Source organism: Xenopus laevis, chromosome 1L (assembly GCF_017654675.1).
Source record: "Xenopus laevis strain J_2021 chromosome 1L, Xenopus_laevis_v10.1, whole genome shotgun sequence".
Classification (NCBI taxonomy): Eukaryota; Metazoa; Chordata; class Amphibia; order Anura; family Pipidae; genus Xenopus; species Xenopus laevis.
The window spans coordinates 115317805-115338483 of NC_054371.1; the positions used below are offsets into that span (position 1 = coordinate 115317805).

The 20679-nt window shown below is 39.6% G+C and overlaps 1 protein-coding gene across 2 annotated transcripts; it reads right to left on the minus strand.

The window, feature by feature from the left end:
• Positions 1-4603: 4603 nt before the first annotated feature.
• Positions 4604-19201, minus strand: rnf126.L (ring finger protein 126 L homeolog). Of its 2 annotated transcripts, none has more exons than NM_001086409.1 (9): positions 18954-19201; positions 14029-14084; positions 13584-13647; positions 13255-13493; positions 10969-11037; positions 9194-9263; positions 8490-8583; positions 7739-7854; positions 4604-5218 (listed from the first exon to the last, which is right to left on the minus strand). In NM_001086409.1, exons 1-9 carry the CDS (start codon positions 19026-19028, stop codon positions 5063-5065), a joined length of 939 nt encoding a protein of 312 aa, NP_001079878.1. In that variant the 5' UTR covers positions 19029-19201; the 3' UTR covers positions 4604-5062. The 2 variants fall into 2 exon arrangements, with proteins under 2 accessions (NP_001079878.1, XP_041447104.1); XM_041591170.1 differs by having other exon boundaries at positions 13584-13644; positions 18954-19121.
• Positions 19202-20679: the final 1478 nt, after the last annotated feature.

Sequence of the window (20679 nt, forward strand, 5' to 3'; positions counted from 1 at the left end):
GATGGAATATGGCTTACTGACCTTGAAATATTTACCTTAAAAACTGTTTTTGCACTATGAAAGAAAACCTTATTTTAAGTAAAGTCAAAGTCACCATATACGGTAAAGATGTTTGGTTATTTTAAAGTAATTTGTAAATGCCATTTGTCAGACTGTTTATATTCCCTGCACTTCTAGTTAGGATGGTATATTTTTATTTATGCAGTGCTGCTTATGCACTCAGTGCTGTACCAACACGGACGGACTTCTACTGTATTCTTCGAAGAGTTAGAAATACAGTGGTGTGAAAAACTATTTGCCCCCTTCCTGATTTCTTATTCTTTTGCATGTTTGTCACACTTAAATGTTTCTGCTCATCAAAAACCGTTAACTATTAGTAAAAGATAACATAATTGAACACAAAATGCAGTTTTTAAATAAAGGTTTACGTTATTAAGGGAGAAAAAAAACTCCAAATCTACATGGGCCTGTGTGAAAAAGTGATTGCCCCCCTTGTTAAAAAATAACTTAACTGTGGTTTATCACACCTGATTTCAAAGGTTATAAAGCCATTTCTAAAGCTTTGGGACTCCAGCGAACCACAGTGAGAGCCATTATCCACAAATGGCAAAAACATGGAACAGTGGTGAACCTTCCCAGGAGTGGCCGGCTGACCAAAATTACCCCAAGAGCGCAGAGACAACTCATCCGAGAGGCCACAAAAGACCCCAGGACAACATCTAAAGAACTGCAGGCCTCACTTGCCTCAATTAAGGTCAGTGTTCACGACTCCACCATAAGAAAGAGACTGGGCAAAAACGGCCTGCATGGCAGATTTCCAAGGCGCAAACCACTTTTAAGCAAAAAGAACATTAAGACTCGTCTCAATTTTGCTAAAAAACATCTCAATGTTTGCCAAGACTTTTGGGAAAATACCTTGTGGACCGACGAGACAAAAGTTGAACAGTAAAATATGGTGGTGGTAGTGTGATGGTCTGGGGTTGTTTTGCTGCTTCAGGACCTGGAAGACTTGCTGTGATAGATGGAACCATGAATTCTACTGTCTACCAATAAATCCTGAAGGAGAATGTCCGGCCATCTGTTCGTCAACTCAAGCTGAAGCGATCTTGGGTGCTGCAGCAGGACAATGACCCAAAACACACCAGCAAATCCACCTCTGAATGGCTGAAGAAAAACAAAATGAAGACTTTGGAGTGGCCTAGTCAAAGTCCTGACCTGAATCCTATTGAGATGTTGTGGCATGACCTTAAAAAGGTGGTTCATGCTAGAAAACCCTCAAATAAAGCTGAATTACAACAATTCTGCAAAGATGAGTGGGCCAAAATTCCTCCAGAGCGCTGTAAAATACTCGTTGCAAGTTATCGCAAACGCTTGATTGCAGTTATTGCTGCTAAGGGTGGCCCAACCAGTTATTAGGTTCAGGGGGCAATTACTTTTTCACACAGGTTTGGATTTCTTTTCTCCCTAAATAATAAAAACCCTCATTTAAAAACTGCATTTTGTGTTTACTTGTGTTATCTTTGACTAATAGTTAAATGTGTTTGATAATCAGAAACATTTTGTGTGACAAACATGCAAAAGAATTAGAAATCAGGAAGGGGGCAAATAGTTTTTCACACCACTGTAGCTAAATAAATACTGCTTTCATTTACAGTTACTAATAACTTTAAAGCCACTGAATTGTATTAATATACATAGAAATGTTGTTAAGAATAATATTTTCTTTCATTATGCAAAAATTGTTGTAGGGAGTAGAATTCCTACTGGCAGTTTATATACAGCGAAAGGTACTTTTGCAAGGTGCAAGAGCCACTTTAGCTCTTATCTGAGCTGACTTAACATAATTATTGTACCATACATCAAAGATCAGCTATTACTCACACTGAAGCTATGCAAACCACACATTTCCTACAGCAAAAGGCTTTTTCTCCATTTTTTTAAGGCTATGGCAGTAGGCCGACCTTCAGAGATTCTTAGCATTTTGATTGTCGCCAAGTACGAATGTGCCACTGTCCCTTGAAATTTTTTCCATGCCTTGTAACCCACCATGGAAATCCCACCATCTTCAACATCAGTTGGCTCTTTTAGAGGTAACACAGCTGTATTCCTGAAGGTTTCATCCTCTTTTCTTAAAGGGGTTGCTCACCTTTCGATTAACTTTTAGTATGATGTTATGAGTCATATTCCGAGACAATTTGCAACTATTAAAAAAAGAAAAATGAAGGCCAATGAAAAAGTTGCTTAGAATTGGCCACTCTGTAACATACTTAAAGTTAACTTAAAGGTGAACCAACCCTTGAAGTATTAGTGGTAATACATATTCATGGGCTCCTTTTTTATTTTATTTTTTACTATTAAGTTTCTATATAAATAACTTTCCCACTGCAACAATAAATACTTCTGAATTGAAATTGACTATGCTAGCTTATTTATGGGGTGGCACATTTATCAAAGTACACATTTATCTCATTATTTTCTGAAAAATACTCCGACCAAATCCACACAGGGGTTTATCCCCTTTTTTCTCAATAAATTTCCCGCAAAATTTGCTTGAAAAAACGAATCATGCAAATTTTTCTGATTTTCCACCTCGAAAAATCGCAGATTTTTCTCGGATTTTTGCACAAAAACCACTAAATTATTGCACGATGACCAGCACAGATCAAGATATCTTCGAGACTTCTCCCATTGACATATGCAACATCGGCAGGTCTAAGATGCTGGATTTTCGGATTCTGGCTTTTTCCATGAGCGGGGTATAAAAAATCCCCCCCCCAAAAAAAAGTTGCGTTCCCCCCCCCCCCGGATTTTATAGTAAAAAAAACTAATTTTTGGGAGTCTTTTGGCATTCAGATTTTAAAGGACCAGTAACATCAAATTTTTTTTAAAAAAAATTAGTTACAATACAACGAAAAAAAAAACACCAAGACAAATTAAAATTTCAAATTTCAAAGCCTTTATTAAGAAATAACTTACCGAAACTCCACTTCCTGTCCTCTTCAGAAACGGCGATATGGCGACCATCCATAGTGCAGTGCTGGATTTGTCCTCCCTGGCTAGCTCCCATAGTCTGACAACAGGAAGACGGTGCTGGAATGCGGCCCGGCTGGATGAAGAGCTGAAGTGCCCTCACAAAATGGTCTCTACCTCCCCGGCCCCTGGGTGCTTCATATGCAGTTGTCGGTGGCAGTGACCGGGAGCTGAAGTTTTTTTTTCTCTCTGAGTGCTCGTCGGTTTACTGAGGAGCCGTCGTGAGTTTCCGTGGGAGCGAGGGATGTAACTTTGGCAGCGTACAGTGAGGAGGATTTGCTGCTGGGGCTGTGTCTCTGCTTTGTGGCTGAGCGGGGGAGTCGGGAAGGAGCCAGAGCCGTTGGAATGTGTACAATGCCGCTCTTGACGGAGGATCATTTCTTTGCTGCTGCTGAGAGTGTGCGGCTGGTGTCGGGCCGGTGTCTATGTGAGGCGCAAACGTGAGCGCACACCGACAGCCGCACGCTTTTTTCACAGGCAGCAGCAGCAGCACTCGGCCATTGTCATGCACGGATCTGCATCCCACCGCTGCTCAGAAGCCTCCTTAGTCCCGCTCTGGAGAGAAGCCGATGGGATTGTACCGATTCCCCCTTTTGGTTCCACTCAAATCACCAGGGCTCCCCTCCTCCTCCTCCGGTTTATCACCACTCCTCCTTTCACCTCCGTCTTCAGCTCCCGGTCACTGCCACCGACAACTGCCGCCTGCATGTGAAGCACCCAGGGGCCGGGGAGGTAGAGACCATTTTGTGAGGGCACTTCAGCTCTTCATCCAGCCGGGCCGCATTCCAGCACCGTCTTCCTGCTGTCAGACTATGGGAGCTAGCCAGGGAGGACAAATCCAGCACTGCACTATGGATGGTCGACATATCGCCGTTTCTGAAGAGGACAGGAAGTGGAGTTTCGGTAAGTTATTTCTTAATAAAGGCTTTGAAATCTGAAATTTTAATTTGTCTTGGTGGGTTTTTTTTCGTTGTATTGTAACGAATTTTTTTAAAATTTTTTTTGATGTTACTGGTCCTTTAATAAATAACCCCCTAAAAGTTATAAATAAATATATTATTGTACCCTCAGCTGAGCTGTGGCATGAGGTGTATCGCTTTCTGTGCTCAGTGTTCACATGCATCTATTTTGTACAGAAATCTTGTGGGCTGCAATTAAATATGCGACACCTCAGCTGTAGGTACAAATAGCCAGATTTATGTAACCTTACAGGTTACGGATAGCACTCCCATGTGTGCCCTCCACACTTGAAAGCCGCTGCCACCAGAAAAGGCCCCTAAATAATTAGTCTAGGTTTAAGAAAAAGCAAATTAAATAAATTAAAATGTAAACAGCTGATTAAACCCAGTTATTTTGGAAACACTGTAGTGGAGAGGTGAGTCCTCAACTTGATGCACAATCTTGTTTTTCCTTCATTTCTAAAATATCTGGGAGAGAAAACTTGCACAGGCATACTGTATCAAGTGTATTCAGTTGTCGCTTAACTACAACTCTCAGCTTTCAAGACAGCCCAAGCAGGTTGGATATCCCGCACAATACCCTTGTAATGCAATAAAACCGGCTCCACGAACAGTTACTGTGCAGTGGCTGCTCACTCCAGGAGCAGACTCAACCATAAACTTTTAATTTAAAGATTAAAAATGTCAAAACATTAAAAAAAATAAAAATAATAAATGAGTCACCTCACACACAACTCACAACGTTTTTCTGCTATTTTTTTTGTTTTGTTTTTAAAAGTGGGGAAATACCCTCCCCCTTTCAAAAAGAAAAAAAAAAGGCTCAGCTTGCACCTATTCGGTCTCTTTCCACCTATATAGTTTGCAAAGCTTAAAGGGGGGAAAAAAGGAACATGTTTAATTTCCATTTGCCTCCCACCAGCAGGAGGAGACATCCCTTAGGTCCATTAAGCGTCCTGGAGTGAGGACCCCAAATGTAAAGCTTCTATCTGCTGTAAAGGTGAGAGAACAGTACAGGAGAGGGCCACATAATAAGGGAGCAGTATGCAGTTGATCCAGTCCTTCAGTACCAGGGCTCAGGAATTGTTGGCAGAATTATTTTCATCAGTAGGGGAGGTGGAGGAAGAAGATGAGGTTGAAGAGGAGGAGAAAGTCATTTCCGACAGTCCAGGGGGATTTGTTGCTGTGTTCTGGCCACTAAGACTTTTTCGGCAAACAGGACATGTATCATGCTAAAGGGAAAGCATGGAAACAGGACACACAACAATGTCAGACAATCAATATGGCATTATCCAAACTACCAAGAACATAACAGCAAAATTACAGTTTTCTCTAGTAAAAAGTACCCTCCTTCCAACATCAATTGCTAATGTGGTTCAAACTATTGTGGCGCAGTCATTGGGGCTAACATTATGGGGCAGATTAACCAAGGGTTGAATTGAAAATTCTAATTTTTTTTAATGGTCAAAACTATCAAATTCGAGTTGGGAGCTATCCACATTCGATTAGAGTTTAAAAAAAAATCAAATTCGATTTTTGAGATTTACCATGGCCATTTAAGAATTCTAATACGACTATTCGCCACCTAAAACCTGCCAAATTACTGTCTAAGTCAATGGGAGAGTTCCAGGGATGAAGATGTTTGCAGCCTTCCTGACATTCAAGTTTTTTCTCTGAAAAATATCTCCAAATTCTAATTAGATTAAAATTTTCGGGTCGTTTCAATTCGTCAGAGTTTAAAAAATTCGATTTTAATAAATTTCAACTAGTTGAATTTTGAATTTATGAGAGTTTTAAAAAACTCACATGAATTCGAATTTGTCTATATGTATTTTGTGGTCACAGCCTCATTGCACCCCCGCCTAATGGTTTTAAAAATTAGTGGTGAGCACAACTTTTCCTTTTTTGTTATACAGGAGCAGTGACCAGCTCCATGTTGTAGCCCCCACCCTTCCCAACTATAGTCAGGTGATCCCACTGGTGTCTAATAAAAGGACAGCCAAGTTTGGGAGTTTTGCAGTATGCACAAAATGTCTTAAAGAAATTGGTTGGATTAGCTTGTTAAGCCTTGAACGTTATAGGCAGGTGTGCCCAATCATGAGAAAAGGTATTTAAGGTGGCCAGGTGACAGCATGGGATCCTCAAAGCAACTCTCAAAAGATCTGAAAACAAAGATTGTTCAGTATCATGGTTTAGGGGAAGGCTACAAAAAGCTATCTCAGAGGTTTATACTGTCAGTTTCAACTGTAAGGAATGTAATCAGGAAATGGAAGGCCACAGGCACAGTTGCAGTAAAACCCAGGTCTGGCAGGCAAAGAAAAATACATGGCGTATAGGTGGAAAATGTGGAGGATTGTGAGAATGGTTATGGACAAGGCAAAGATCACCTCCAGACCTGCAAGAACATCTTGTTGCAGATGGTGTATCTGTTCTACAATTCCGCTCAATTTGCACAAAGAACATCTGTATGGTAGGGTGATGACAAAGAAGCCCTTTCTGCACTCATGTCACAAAGAGAGTCACTTGTATGCAAAAGCTCATTTAGACAAACCACAGTCATTTTGGAACAAAGTGCTTTGGACTGATGGGACAAAGATTTAGTTATTTGGTCAGAACAAAAAGCACTTTGCATGGCGGAAGAAGAACACCGCATTTCAAGAAAAACTTCTGCTACCTACTGTCAAATTTGTTGGAAGTTCCATCATGCTGTGGGGCTGTGTGGCTAGTCCAGGGACTGGGGCCCTTGTTAAAAGTTGAGGGTCGGATGAATTCAACCCAATATCAACAAATTCTTCAGGATAATGTTCAAGCATCAGTCACAAAGTTGAAGTTACACAGGGGTTGGATATATCAACCCCAGACAGCACTATTAACCATATATGTGAGACAAGAATGCATTAAAGGGGTTGTTTACCTTCAGACGCCTAGTTTTTTCAGATAGTTCACCAGAAAAAAAGACTTTTTCCAATTACTTTCGATTTTCTATGTATGACCGTTTTTCTAATATTGAAGCGTAAAGTGTAATTTTTCACCTTCTAAAGCAGCTCTCATGGGGGGGGGGGATTGCCGACCCTGTTAACTGTTCTAAATGGATACATTTAGTTGATACATTTCTTTATCTTTGGCCCTGCTGAGCAGAATCCCTAAATTTCATTACAGGCAGCTGTTAGAATTGATACAATAGTTGCTAATACTCCAGAGATGCTGCTGAGAAATGGACCAACTAAATGTTGCAAAAAAAAAAAAAACAGTTTAGAGTCTGCACCTGAATTACTGAGCTGCCAGACTCAAACACCAGAGACAGGGACATTAAACTTAGGTTTTGAAACAAAAAAAAAGAAAGGTTAAAAATTAAATGAAAGTAATGGGGAAAAATCTGAAAACAACTGAACTGAAAAAAGTGTTTGGAAGGTGAATAACCCCTTTAATAATAATAATACATGTTTGTATTAGTCTGTAATTTTCAGCTCTATTTCACGGTTTCTGCATGTTTCTCATCAGCTAGGTTATAGTGCTGCGGAATATGTTTGGGGTTTTTCAAAACTAAAGAATTATTATTCCAAAGGGAGAAAACAAACATACCTCTTACTTGAATAAGCCTGGCACCATCCATTACAAACATCTCTACCACAGAATCTATTATTACCCCATGGCCATAAGATAGTTAATACTCTGGATTCTTACAAACGCCAAGCATGTGAATGAAAATAGTAATAAAAAAATTATGAAGTTAGTAATGTCAACACACTGACCTGTTCTAACCAAGGGATGATGCAGTCATTGTGAAATAAGTGATTGCAAGGAAGCTGCCGCACACATTCACCAACTGTGTAATCCTCTTTACACACGGGACACTCCAGACCAGAACCTAGTTGCAAAGAATGCAAAGATTTAAAAAAATAAATAAATAAATCATAGGCAAGAAGACATAGGTCAGGTACTCTGTACAGAGAAATAAGCTTTATCTACAAGATTATCTGCAGCTATACTATGATATGCAAAGAGACATTTATTTACATAGGAGAATGCACACTGCAACCAATCAGCAATTGGTTGCAACAATCTGTCACCTACACGATAGAAAACAAAAGCAAAGATCTGATTGGTTGCAATGGGTAACACCACTGGTGATTTTTGTCTCCAATGTTAAAAAATATGCCCCTAAATGTATGTGAGCCAACACGCTTCCACAGTGACTAGGAAATATAATTATTAATCCCTAAGCAGAAAATGACCAGACTAGCACTCCTATTAGGCACACCCTAAACTAGAGCTGAAGGCCTATTAGCAAAAGCAAATTCTGTCACTATCAACTATACTCCCTTAGAGCAATGTGGTATGGATTTGTACCGGAGCATGATCAACCAACAAGTGGCTTCATTAATCTCCTTTCCCAATGCACAAACATACTTAGCCTTGGGATACATTTGATTTGTTTTTTTGGATAAAGCTCATGGTTGTCACTGTCTGTACAGGACGGCAGTAAGTAAGCTTCCCACTTACCCACATGCTCTTCTGTTATCTGGATGGTAGGAAGGGCTTGGATTTTCTCATTGTCCGCAGGGGGCGGGCCGGTGTTTTCAAACTGGTTAAGTAACTGAGGGTAGAAAGAAACCAAAGACAAAAATTTATGTTGTTGTGACTAAAAGTAGACAAAGGATAGACAAAAGGATAGAGTAATGAAACTAGTGATGCACCGAATCCACTATTTTGGATTCGGCCGAACCTCCGAATCCTCCGTGAAAGATTCGGCTGAATACCGAACCAAATCCGAATTTGCATTTGCAAATTACGGGTGGGAAGGGGAAAAAAATGTACTTCCTTGTTTTGTGCCAAAAAGTCAAATGATTTCGCTCCCCGCCCCTAATTTGCATATGCAAATTAGGATTCGGTTCGGCCAGGCAGAAGGATTCGGCCGAATCCTGCTGAAAAAGGCAGAATCCTGGGCGAATTCCGGTGCATGCATAAATGGAACATAGGTCATTATAACGCATGCACATAAAACTGCTGAAATCTAGGGACTTATTTAATGAGCAACTTCATTCTAAAATAAAAGTTTCAGAACTCACTATGGTATATAGGATACCCCGGTATTACATATGCTTGAACCAGTCTCATTTCTCCCTTTGTGTATATGTATAAGGACCGCTGAACATATTATATTTTTTGGATAGCTGCATACAACATACAATGATAAAATTGGTTACCTGTGTGATTATTGTATCTAGGCCATTTGCACCCCATGCATAATCCATGGGGTTGGAATGCAGGACACCCCTGTTCAAGAATTGAAGGGGAAAGATTAGTTAAGAGCAGTAGATCACTCAATATAACAGGCAATTAGGTAGGAAATGGAATGCAAACATCTGTCCCTACTCTGTGCCTCTTTTCATTCCTATCATTGGGTATTGAGCAAAAGTCTCTTATATAGGAAGCGTTAACAGTGGTTTATAACGGACCTGCCGAACTTGATCGTCAATCAAGAGATAATTTAGGAAGCCCTACAACAAAATGAACCATCAATACATAAATATATTTTTTCCAGCATTGTAACAGGGATAGTTGTGAACTGACATCTGGCTACTATTTGCACTGTACATTAAATGGGAGTTAAGATGGTTACATGTATTTAAAAAATCTTGTCCAGAGACTATAATGAAATATAATCTATAGAAAAAGAGCTTTTTGGTTTTGTCTTAAAGTAGAAAACCCACTCATGTGTATGAAAACAACCCGTAGGAATGACCTATACAATTGTCTCATTTAAAAATGCACTTAACAAGCTAAAATGTATAATGACGCTTTTAGACTGTCTCCTTGTTTTATGTAATCTCGGAGTGTCCAGGTATTGATGGGTTTTAAAAGTTAATTCTAAAATATGCGGAAGAGGTTCTTGCCCTTCCAAACATTCTCTACCTGAGTTTGTGTCTGCTGGGCATCTCTGGCAATATGCGCATTCACTCTTCTACTAGAGTTTGCTATCTGCAATTATTCTATATTAAGCAAAACAAAATACAACCTGCTACAATAAAAGTCTATAGTTCCCCCTTCATTAAATATTTAGAAGAAATTATCCCATAACTATTTTCCTAGTTAAAAAAGCTTACATCTTACTAGGGTCTGTACTAAATTTAAGGCAGTATGGGACACCAGGCTTTTAACCCTTTTTGTTATCTTGAACAATGACTAACGCAGTTGGCCAGGAATTTACTGCATACGCAGCGGTCTCCTCCAATGAGAAGCCACTATACTTTTACTGTAGATCTACTCCCCTGCCATTCTTTTATAAAGTCTAATTTGGTACATCAAACAAAAATAAACACGTAGAGATTATGAATTTGTACAGTTGGGGGCGTGCAGAAGTAGCATGCGGGGCGTGCAGAAGTAGCAAGGAGAAATAGCATGCACGTGGGAAGATGTGGGCACAGGTCCTACAATGGCCCCATTTTCCATTTGCGGTCAAGTGCAGGTCAAAGTTAACGGGTTAGAGTTGGGTATATTTTGCGTTTTTACAGACCCGCACATCCACTACTTTACATAAATCAAAAAACCTGTAAACTCGGGAAACAAAATATGCACACATTCCACCCTTATTGCACGTTCCTGACAATGAATCTACCCAAATGTAACTAACTGAATTAGGGATGCACCGGATCCAGGATTCGGTTCGGGATTCGGCCTTTTTCAGCAGGATACGGCTCAACCCTGCTGCCTGGCTGAACTGAATCCGAATCCTAATTTGCATATGCAAATTAGTTGCGGGGAGGGAAATTGCATGACTTTTTGTCACAAAACAAGGAAGTAAAAAAATTTCCCCTTCCCACCCCTAGTTTGCATATGCAAATTAGGATTTGGATCGGTATTCGGCCGAATCTTTCAAGAAGGATTCGGGGGTTTGGCTGAAACCAAAATAGTGGATTCGGTGCATCCCTAAACTGAATGCAGTGCCCAAATGTCCATATTGCAGTAGACACAGACTTACCATGGACCCACCCCCAGGTTTGACATTGCTGTAGGTGCGATGATCCCATTCACTAACTGCTGAATGATCCTGTAATAATAAAAAAAGGATACATCTAGTGTATGGCCACGTCCGAAAAGTGAGAATATATGAGATGTCCCATAGGGAGCAACTACCGTAAAGTGCTTGTACCACATTGCTGCATTCTTATTGGAGTAAAGCAACACCAAAATAACACTTCTGCTTATCTGTAAGCCAAAAAGTAAAAACAAATTGAAGAATTTTTTTTTTCACTTACGGGTACACGAAGATTCGGGGAGATTTAGTCACCTGACGACAAATCGCCTCTTCTTCGGGCAACTAATCTCCCACGAAAAGCCTTCCCGCCGGCTACAATCTAAATCACCGGCGGGATGGCACTTGGAATGCTTCGTTTTCCGAAGGTCATGTAAAAATCAATGGCAGAGGTCCCTTGAACCATTTGAAGATGTTAACAGCGTTCATGATGTTCGAGTTTTTTTTTTTTTTTGCTGAAAACTTGATTAATTTGAGTTTTCGGGTTGTTAACCCCCGAACTCGCCGATTGTTTTTCCTTAAAGTAGAAACCATTTGAGTTGCGAGTTCAGTTGGGTTCATTTGAGGTTTAAAAAAAGCTCACATAGCTCTAAAATTTGACCTTTAATAAATAACCTCCTTAAACTAACTTAGCTAATTAAAGGGGAGGTAGTCAATGTAATACTCTGCTTCTGCTTAATAATAATCTAAATAATGCAGCATTTAAATGAAAAAGAAAAGACAGTATGTATCTCCATAACAAATTAAAATTTAGGTCCCGTATATTATCTGGGATAAAAGGATTGTCCCCTTTTAAAAATGCCTCATTATTTGATGTTATCATAGAATATTTCTGGTACATGTCTGTATTAGAAAAGGAGGGCGAGTCCTTACAGTCATTCCGGCTGAGCACCACAGTTGAAAATCACTTACGCAACCTTCAATCCAGCTTTTATGTAGGCCTGCCTGGGCTACTTAATAAATAGCATGCCTGCCTTGTCTCCATTACTGTTTATGCTAAATATCAAAACTAGTATTAAAATATTTCTTCCCAGTCACACCGTAATAAATGATTTTACCATGTTTCTGAAACAGTACTGATATTTCATTGTTTATATTTATCTGAAATAGGAATGAAAAACTAGGAGGCAAACGCTCAGCCTACTGCTAAGTAAATAACTTAGAGCTTCCTAAGCTGCACCACACAAGTTTATATTAGTTCATTGCCCTAGTTTTAGATCACCTGACAAATTTTGAATACATTCATAGAAATGCTTAATGGAACACAGAAACCTGAAAAGCCATTAGTCACTGGAAAGCTCTACCAGACATGATACTGACCTTTGTCTATTTTGCCCACCAGTCTTGAAAAGAAATGACTGTAATGCACAAATATGCTAACACAGTAAAGGCATGAATAGTATGAACTATACACACACTTTAACTATAGCTTATTTGAAGAGCAGAGGTTTCTACAGTTGTGGCACAAAAAAAAAAAAAAAAAGAAGAGAGAATTTTGCCAGGACACACGAATACCATCTTTGAACTCATTAAAGGAGAACTAAACCCTAAAAATTTATTTGGGTAAAAATGCCATATTTTATATAATGAAATTATTGCACCAGCCTAAAGTTCTAGCTTCTCAATAGCAGCAATGATCCAAAATTTCAAAGTTGTCACAGGAGATCACCAACTTGGAAAGTGTCTGTGACACTCACATGTTCAGTGGGCTCTGAGCAGCTGTTGAGAAGCTGAGCTTAGGGTTGTTGCATATTATGAAGGAGAAAATGAGGTTAGCCTGTAATATAAGCTGATGCTACAAGGCTGATTATTAAATTCTAATGCTACTTGCATTGGTTTCTGTGCTGACATTATTAATTACTAATCAGCCTTGTATTGTGACATTTATATTATATATATATATATATATATATATATATATATATATATATATATACTGTATATATATTCAGTATGTTGTGCGTCGATCCTAAGCTCAGTAAGTGACAGCTGCACTGCTTAAGTACTGTGGTTGCCTTGGGCTGGTACAGAAGCCTAAAACATAGTGTACAACATTTCTAGCCTACCTCTTTAGTTAAGCTTTAGTTCTCCTTTAATAATAAATACTGCTGGGTGATAGACAGGAATGCAGGGATATACAAGTACACTTTTCTGCAAGACAATGCTAAATTGTAATATTAAAACAAATTCAAGGCTTGAATCAATCTTCCCTTGTTATTATATTTTTCTTACCCTTCTAATGTAGGTACTCCCTCATTCCTTCCTGCAGCTCGTCTTGTGCTCAACCTGGCACGGGGCTGTCTAGCACCATATCTCTGCCGTGACTGATGCTCCCGCCTGCTTTCTCCATCACGTGTCTCTTCAACTGGACCACTAGTGCCAAAGATGGGAAAGTCCAGGCCCTCATTAAAAATTCCAAATGTGACCTGGCCATACCCAGAAGGAAGTGTGAACTGAGCAGACTCTAGGTTCTGAAGGAAGAAACAGGGAGAAACCATTTTTTTAGGAAAGGTACAGACACTTCAGAGTAGGAACATACACCGATCCAGAATGCCACTTACCTCAAACGAAGGTCTGTTTTGGTCTGTTCTAGAATTGTTGCTGCTATTGTTTTCTGAATTTCTACTAGAAAAAAGTACACAATAACGGATTTGTGTTAGCAAAGACAGAAATCAAGAGTATTTCCCAAGAATAAAGAGTATCCAATAAGCTTTTGAGCAAATTCTTCGACTGAAGCAAAAAATGTTAAAACATAAATAGATTTAGTTTATATCTGGAAAAAACATGGCTCACACTGGTTCACAGCCATCACTAGCAACCGTTTATATGGACACCCTTCCCAAAGCAACCAAACTGCATGTTGGATGTATATACTCATCCATTGTACAGTGCTGCAGGGTGCTTTATAAATACATGCTTTTATTAAGTGAGGAATGCATTAAGAAAACCACTGCAAATTAAGTAGACCATGTTTTTCTACCTTGCTTAACACTAAGATTGATTTACCTTGTTTCAGGGAGTTCCTCTATGAATCCTGAATCACACCTAGGGCAGGTATATTCCTGAGGAGACAGTGATGAGAAGGGGTTAGAACTGTATGGGACACTGGCACAATGTAAACCAACTAAAACTCTATGATTATTGTATTTTTAAATGACTGACATTCACGAGGGAAATTGTGGAATATATAGAAATGAGTCTATACCCATAAAACATGTAAACATTATTTTATGTTTTTTTTGTTTTGTTTTTTTAAGAGGAGAGCCTCAAGAACAATTTAATAAAAGAATGAGCACTTTGTATGCATAAAAGACACTTTTATATTGCCTTGTTACCAAAGATATTGGAAGCCTGCCAAGTGACAATCTTTAAAGGAACACTGCACTGGCCAATTATAAACATATAAATAGTCTGCATAGTTTTTCTTGTAGAATAGAACTATGTTTTTCCATGTCAAAGAGAAGCTTAGTTCAGAGTTGTTTTTAAGTAAAGCAATTAATTATTATAATGTTTTTCATTATAGTCTGCCTTAAAGTGGACCTGTCACCCAGACATAAAAAGCTGTAAAATAAAAGTACTTTTCAAATTAAATATGAAATCCAATTTCTTTTTTTATTGAAGCATTCATAGCTGTAACCAATTTAAAAATATCAGCTCTCAAGCAAATATTGCCTGCCCCTCCTCTATGCCTTAGGCATAGAGACTGGGCAAGCAATTACGTTCACTTTCCATTTAGCACTTCCTAGATGTCTCTACTCTCCCCACATTCCCCAAGTTCTCTTTGTGTAATTGTGTAGCCAGGGCATGGGGATGGGACATGTGGTCTCCCATTCTGGTGCACAAACAATATTCTGCAGAAGATGCAAGGCTTTCCTCAATAACAGTGTCCACAAAACGGCTCCTGCCTGCTTGCTATAGTTATAGCAAGCAAGACTGATGGCAACAAGATTCAAATAATTTATGCAGTGTAATTAAAGTTCATTTTGCTTGACTAACATGATAAAATAGGATTTGGAATAATCTTTTTGGCGACGGGTCCCGTTTAAGAGGGCCTGGTTTCAGTCTATAAATGAACATAACTCGATTATGGCAGTTCTTCCTTAAATTAAGAAATAAAAATATGCAGATAACCCTTTAGAATAATTTTATCTGTATATTCTACTGTACTGTATAGAAATATAAAGGGCAAGCAAACCTTGCTTATGTATATTTTTTCTTTAAAGCGCAGACATAAAAAAGGAGAACTCTTATTAGACCGTTCAGTTTGCAGTTCACTCCAGAGGGAAAGGCATCTAGATACCACTGTTAAACAGAGGGTTACTATTACATCTCAAGGTTATCTCTCGCAAATAATTAAGCATGCCTGCACACATGGAAAGCGGCTTAAAGGGATTCGGTCATGATATACATGATTTATTTTTCATTTCTAAATGACATACTTATACTGCAAATAATTCACTCTACAATATAAAATTTCATTCCTAACCCGACAAGTGTATTTTTTTAGCTGTAATATTGGTGTGTAGGCTGCCATCTCCGGTCATTTTGCCTGGTCATGTGCTTTCAGGAAGAGCCAGCACTTTAGCATGGAACTGATTTCTGGCAGGTTGTTGTTTCTCCTACTCAATGTAACAATGTGTCGCAGTGGGACCTGGATTTCACTATTGAGTGCTGTTCTTAGATCTACCAAGGAGCGGTTATCTGGTTACCTTCCCATTTTTCTGTTAGGCTGCTGGGAGGGAAAGGGAGGGTGATATCACTCCAAATTGCTATGCAGCAGTAAAGAGTGACTGAAGTTTATCAGAGCACAAGTCACATGACTGGGGCAGTTGGGAAATGGACAATATATCTAGACCCATGTCAGATTTCAAAATTAAATCTGTTTTCTCATTTGAGAAACGGATTTCAGTGCAGAATTCTGCTGGAGCAGCACTATTAACTGATGCATATGGGGGAAAAAAAAAATTCTCATGACAGCATCCCTTTAAAGAGACTTTGTGCATCCCATACAAAGATGCCACAAACAAAGAATAAACACTTGAGCACAACTGAACTCAACACTTTACTCTAATTACAAGCACTAGTCCTGTATTTCTTCCATTCTCACATTGAATCAAAACGAGGGGGTCTATCCAGTGTGTCACTCAAGAAAGGGCAGAAAAAATTGAAAAGGTGACCAAAGACTAGCCATCATCAAGATGGAATAATAATGTTATACTCGGAGATCCACACAGTCTATGGAGGCAACTAGCTTCATGATAATGAATTCAGATTTAAAACTAAAACTTACCTTATGTAATTAATAACATACGATTCCCCTCGCACGGGGATTATAATACAATTTTATAGATAGGGCAGCTTAGTGGAAAGTGCTGCAAATGGGCAATGTGCTACTCAAAAAACACAAGTTTGATGTGCCCGCTGTAAAACACACAGAACCAAACAAAGCTAGATTTTCAAATTCCTGCCAGCCAACACTGTGACCTTAGTAATGCAAGTTGCATTATAGAGAACGCAGCAATAGCTGGATTCCTACATCCACATATAATAAGAGATTGCAGACTAATTCTCTCAAATATAATAATAATAATAATAATTCATGGAAGACATACTGTATAGATAAGGATTAACTGTTCATCAAAGTTTCTCATAGATATTACTTCCATGCATATTTGTTCTCAAAGGAGTCGAAGATTTAATACTATCAACATACTATTTTCCACAAGCAACCCAAAATGAGAAACCCCAGTTAAAGGGGAACTCCACACAAACATAACTTAAGCTTTTTGAAAGGTAAACATAATTTCAAGCAACTTTGCAATGTACATCAATTAAAAAACATGCAGACTTTTCATGATTTTAAATGGTATCTGACAGTTCCCTAAGCCTAGCCCCCTGCTGTTCTGCTGATCTTTCTGACTACATTGCTGAGCTGGCTGACTACTGTTACTTTGTATCAACAGCCATCTGTCCTCAGCCTGCATCCTCCAAACCCCACAATTCCCTGCACATGTGATTTCAATAAGGAATGGAACATCACAGTGCAATGCATTGTGGGTTATGTAGTTCCTGCATGCTGTCTGTAAGCTGTGGAGTAGTTGTTACAATTTGTAACATCAGTGTTTAGTCCCTCCTTCCCTGCCAGGATTTCAAATGATGCAGAAAGAGAAGAACTGTTAAAACAGCTGGATTGCAGCATAGAAAATGGCATTTATTGTTATTATTACCGTTTATCTATATACCGACAGCATATTTCCCAGCTCTGTAAAGTATTATACAACTAAATCACATTAATTACATACATAGAACATATGGAGTCACATACATCACAACCAATACTGGTACAAAAAGGTGAGGAAGGCCCTGTGCAAAGGAGCTTACAATCTAAAGAGAAGGGAATAAAACACAAGGTGTGGGAGTGGGCAAGATCAGAATTAAGTGGGTGAGAGATGTAGTACTGTATGTGGTATTGCATTTGGTAGTTAAGCAGAGTGAGGGTAGGCGTCTCTAAAGAAGTGTATTCTTTTGAAAGCAGAAAGGTTGGGAGCAAGTCAGACAGACCGTGGGAGAGAATTCCAGAGGAGGGGTGAAGCCCTTGCAAAGTCTTGAATAGGGATGCACCGAATTTAGGATTCGGTTCGGGATTTGGCCAGGATTCGGCCTTTCTCAGCAGGATTCGGCTGAATCCTTCTGCCCGGCAGAACCGAATCCTAATTTGCATATGCAAATTGGGGGCAGGGAGGGAAATTGCGTAACTTTTTGTCAGAAAGCAAGGAAGTAAAAAATTAATTTGCATATGCAATTTAGAGTTCAGATTCGGCTCGGTATTCGGCCGAATCTTTTACGAAGGATTCGGGGGTTCAACCAAATCCAAAATAGTGGATTCGGTGCATCCCTAGTCTTGAATGCTGAGCATGTGAGGAGATAATGAGAGAAGAGTTGAGGAGCAGGTCAGTAGAGGAGCGAAGCAAGCAGTTGGGGGAGTATATAGAGATAAGATCAGAGATGTAGGGTGTAGGATACTTTTTGAAGAAACATGTAACTGTGATGGGTATGTTAGGGGTTTCTGTGCTACGTGGGCCTCTATCAAACTTTAGTTTGGAAGCCAGAGTTCCCCTTTTATATAATATTTAGGTAAAATGGTAATTGGAGATCCGGTTAGATAAAATCTTACTTTACCCCAAAAAGAAAAAATGTGACTATATGCAAGACATTTAAAGGAGATGTAAACCCAAAAATAAAACTGTGCCTCAAAGCAGCTTTCCGATATACAATCATGCTCTCGAGAGTTATTTTAAAAGTAATTGCTGTTGAAAGTAGTATTTTTTGGTCCCTTCAATAAACAAAAATTATCAGCCTTGCGTGTTGATCCGCTTGCTTCTGCTATATTGTTTCTAAGGGCAGAACTACAAGGAACAGTGACACTGATTACATGGGCAAATAATTTTAAAACCATTGGAAACGTGTAACGTATGCGTACTGAAAAGCTGGGTGAAATCACCATTCCTTCTGTTTGGCAGAATTTAATCTTTTAGTGTTTACATTCCCTTTAGCGAAAAGGGATCTAGTTAGTAACAGAACACGAACACATGGAATTGTAGTGGCTGGATGGCAGCTTCTAGCTTTTTCCAGGCGAGGAGAGGAGGTGTGTGTGTTTATGGTTGCCATAGTTAGCCTTTAACAGAGGTCAGTAAAGACATGTCTCAATGTCTGCAGCTGTGTAAGGCGACGCGCTGCCCGGTGCACTGTATAGCAGTGAGTGAATGGCTAAAATACCTATTCTGTGACACACGGCATGACCTCAAGCCATCTGGAAATTTCTACATTCAGTTCCCAGCGCAAGCTGAATAGTTACAATATGGTAGAGCGGAGTGGTTCCGATCTGTAGTGGTTTGCTCCCTGTCCAGCGACCCAAAATTCTATTCACTCACCGGGAGCCGCGGGGTAATCTCGGCCGTACAGCTATGACAGAAGTACCTCCCGGCCTTCGGTAGAGCCTCCGCCATTTTCCGCTGCCCTGGGATGACGTCAATGACGTCAGCACGCTGCGACCAGGCGAAGGAAAGAGAAAGGAGTCAAATCTCGCAGGGTAGCGGCTAGTTCCAATCCTAGGAAAGGACTTGACGTCACGGTCATGTGATACTACCATGTGACCGCTCCACTGCGGCTTACCTATTCGTTAGCGGCAAATTCAAACATGGGAAAGTGGTAATGGGTTCTAGTGGCGGGCTGCGGACTCTTGACAGGACCTGCAACTAAATTCCCAGGGTTGCCAACTTGTATTGTAGGTTTGGTACAGGTTGTAACCTCTACCTCAGGTTTTGGGCCAGTTCATTGTGTCGCTGGATGTTTGTAGGGATTGAAGGGATCACTGCCTCTGAATTTCTGTGGGGTGAGGGGGGAATCACAGTGAATTAATGTCAGCTAGACTGTATTCAATATTTACACACCCAAATGCAGCTACAAGATTGTTGTTGGAGCTGGGGGTTTTTTTTTACCATTCCTCTCGCACAATTACGGTGCAACAATGGCAAGATTAAAATGAAAGGCAAGACATACTGACACAGCTATAATAATAATATTATATTCATTAACCATAAACAGCTTTGCTTTTCTGCCATGCACTGAAAGTCTCCCTTAATGGAGAATAATGTAATGGACAACTTGGGAACAATAAATTGTATAGAAACTGTTGCCTTGGTGTTTCACGAGCTGACGGAAAATGTGGAGCGTCAAGTAATAGAACATGGGATAACGGTCATGAGAGGGACTTCTATTTAAGGAGAGGATCATTGCCCCTAAACAATTAAAGGACCAGTAACACCAAGTTAGCTTAACACTTAATTCCCTCCAAACTTGTATATAAGTCAGGCTTACTCTCCCCTTTGGTTTTCTTTTTAAATCTTGAGCTTCAATCTGACTTCCAAAGTGCTTCATAACAGAATGGGAAAAGGTGACGGCTGCTTGAATACCTCTGTGTGGTGAACCAGAAGTCAGCTTCACATGGATGACCTAAAGCACCTAAAGGGATACTGTCATGGGAAAAAATTATTTTTCAAAATGAATCTGTTAATAGTGCTGCTCCAGCAGACTTCTGCACTGAAATCCATTTCTCAAAAGAGCAAACAGATTTTTTTATATTTTATAAAAATTTATATTATTATTTAATTTTGAAATCTGACATGGGGCTAGACATTTTGTCAATTTCCCAGCTGCCCCTGGTCATGTGACTTGTGCCTGCACTTTAGGAAAGAAATGCTTTCTGGCAGGCAATTGTAACTGAATGTGTCTCAGTGGGACATGGGTTTTTACTATTGAGTGCTGTTCTTAGATCTACCAGACAGCTGTTATCTTGCGTTAGGGAGCTGTTATCTGGTTACCTTCCATTGTTCTTTTGTTTGGCTGCTGGGGGGGGGGAAAGGGAGGGGGTGATATCACTCCAACTTGCAGTACAGCAGTAAAGAGTGATTAAAGTTTATCAGAGCACAAGTCACATGACTTGGGGCAGCTGGGAAATTGACAATACTGCATGTACTGCAACTTGGCAGTACATTCCTGCAATAAATACACTATGATTTTATAAGATACATTGTGCTCTCTGGGTATTACTTTCTAAACATGTGAAATTTCTGCAATTGTACATGGGAACTGCAGCCT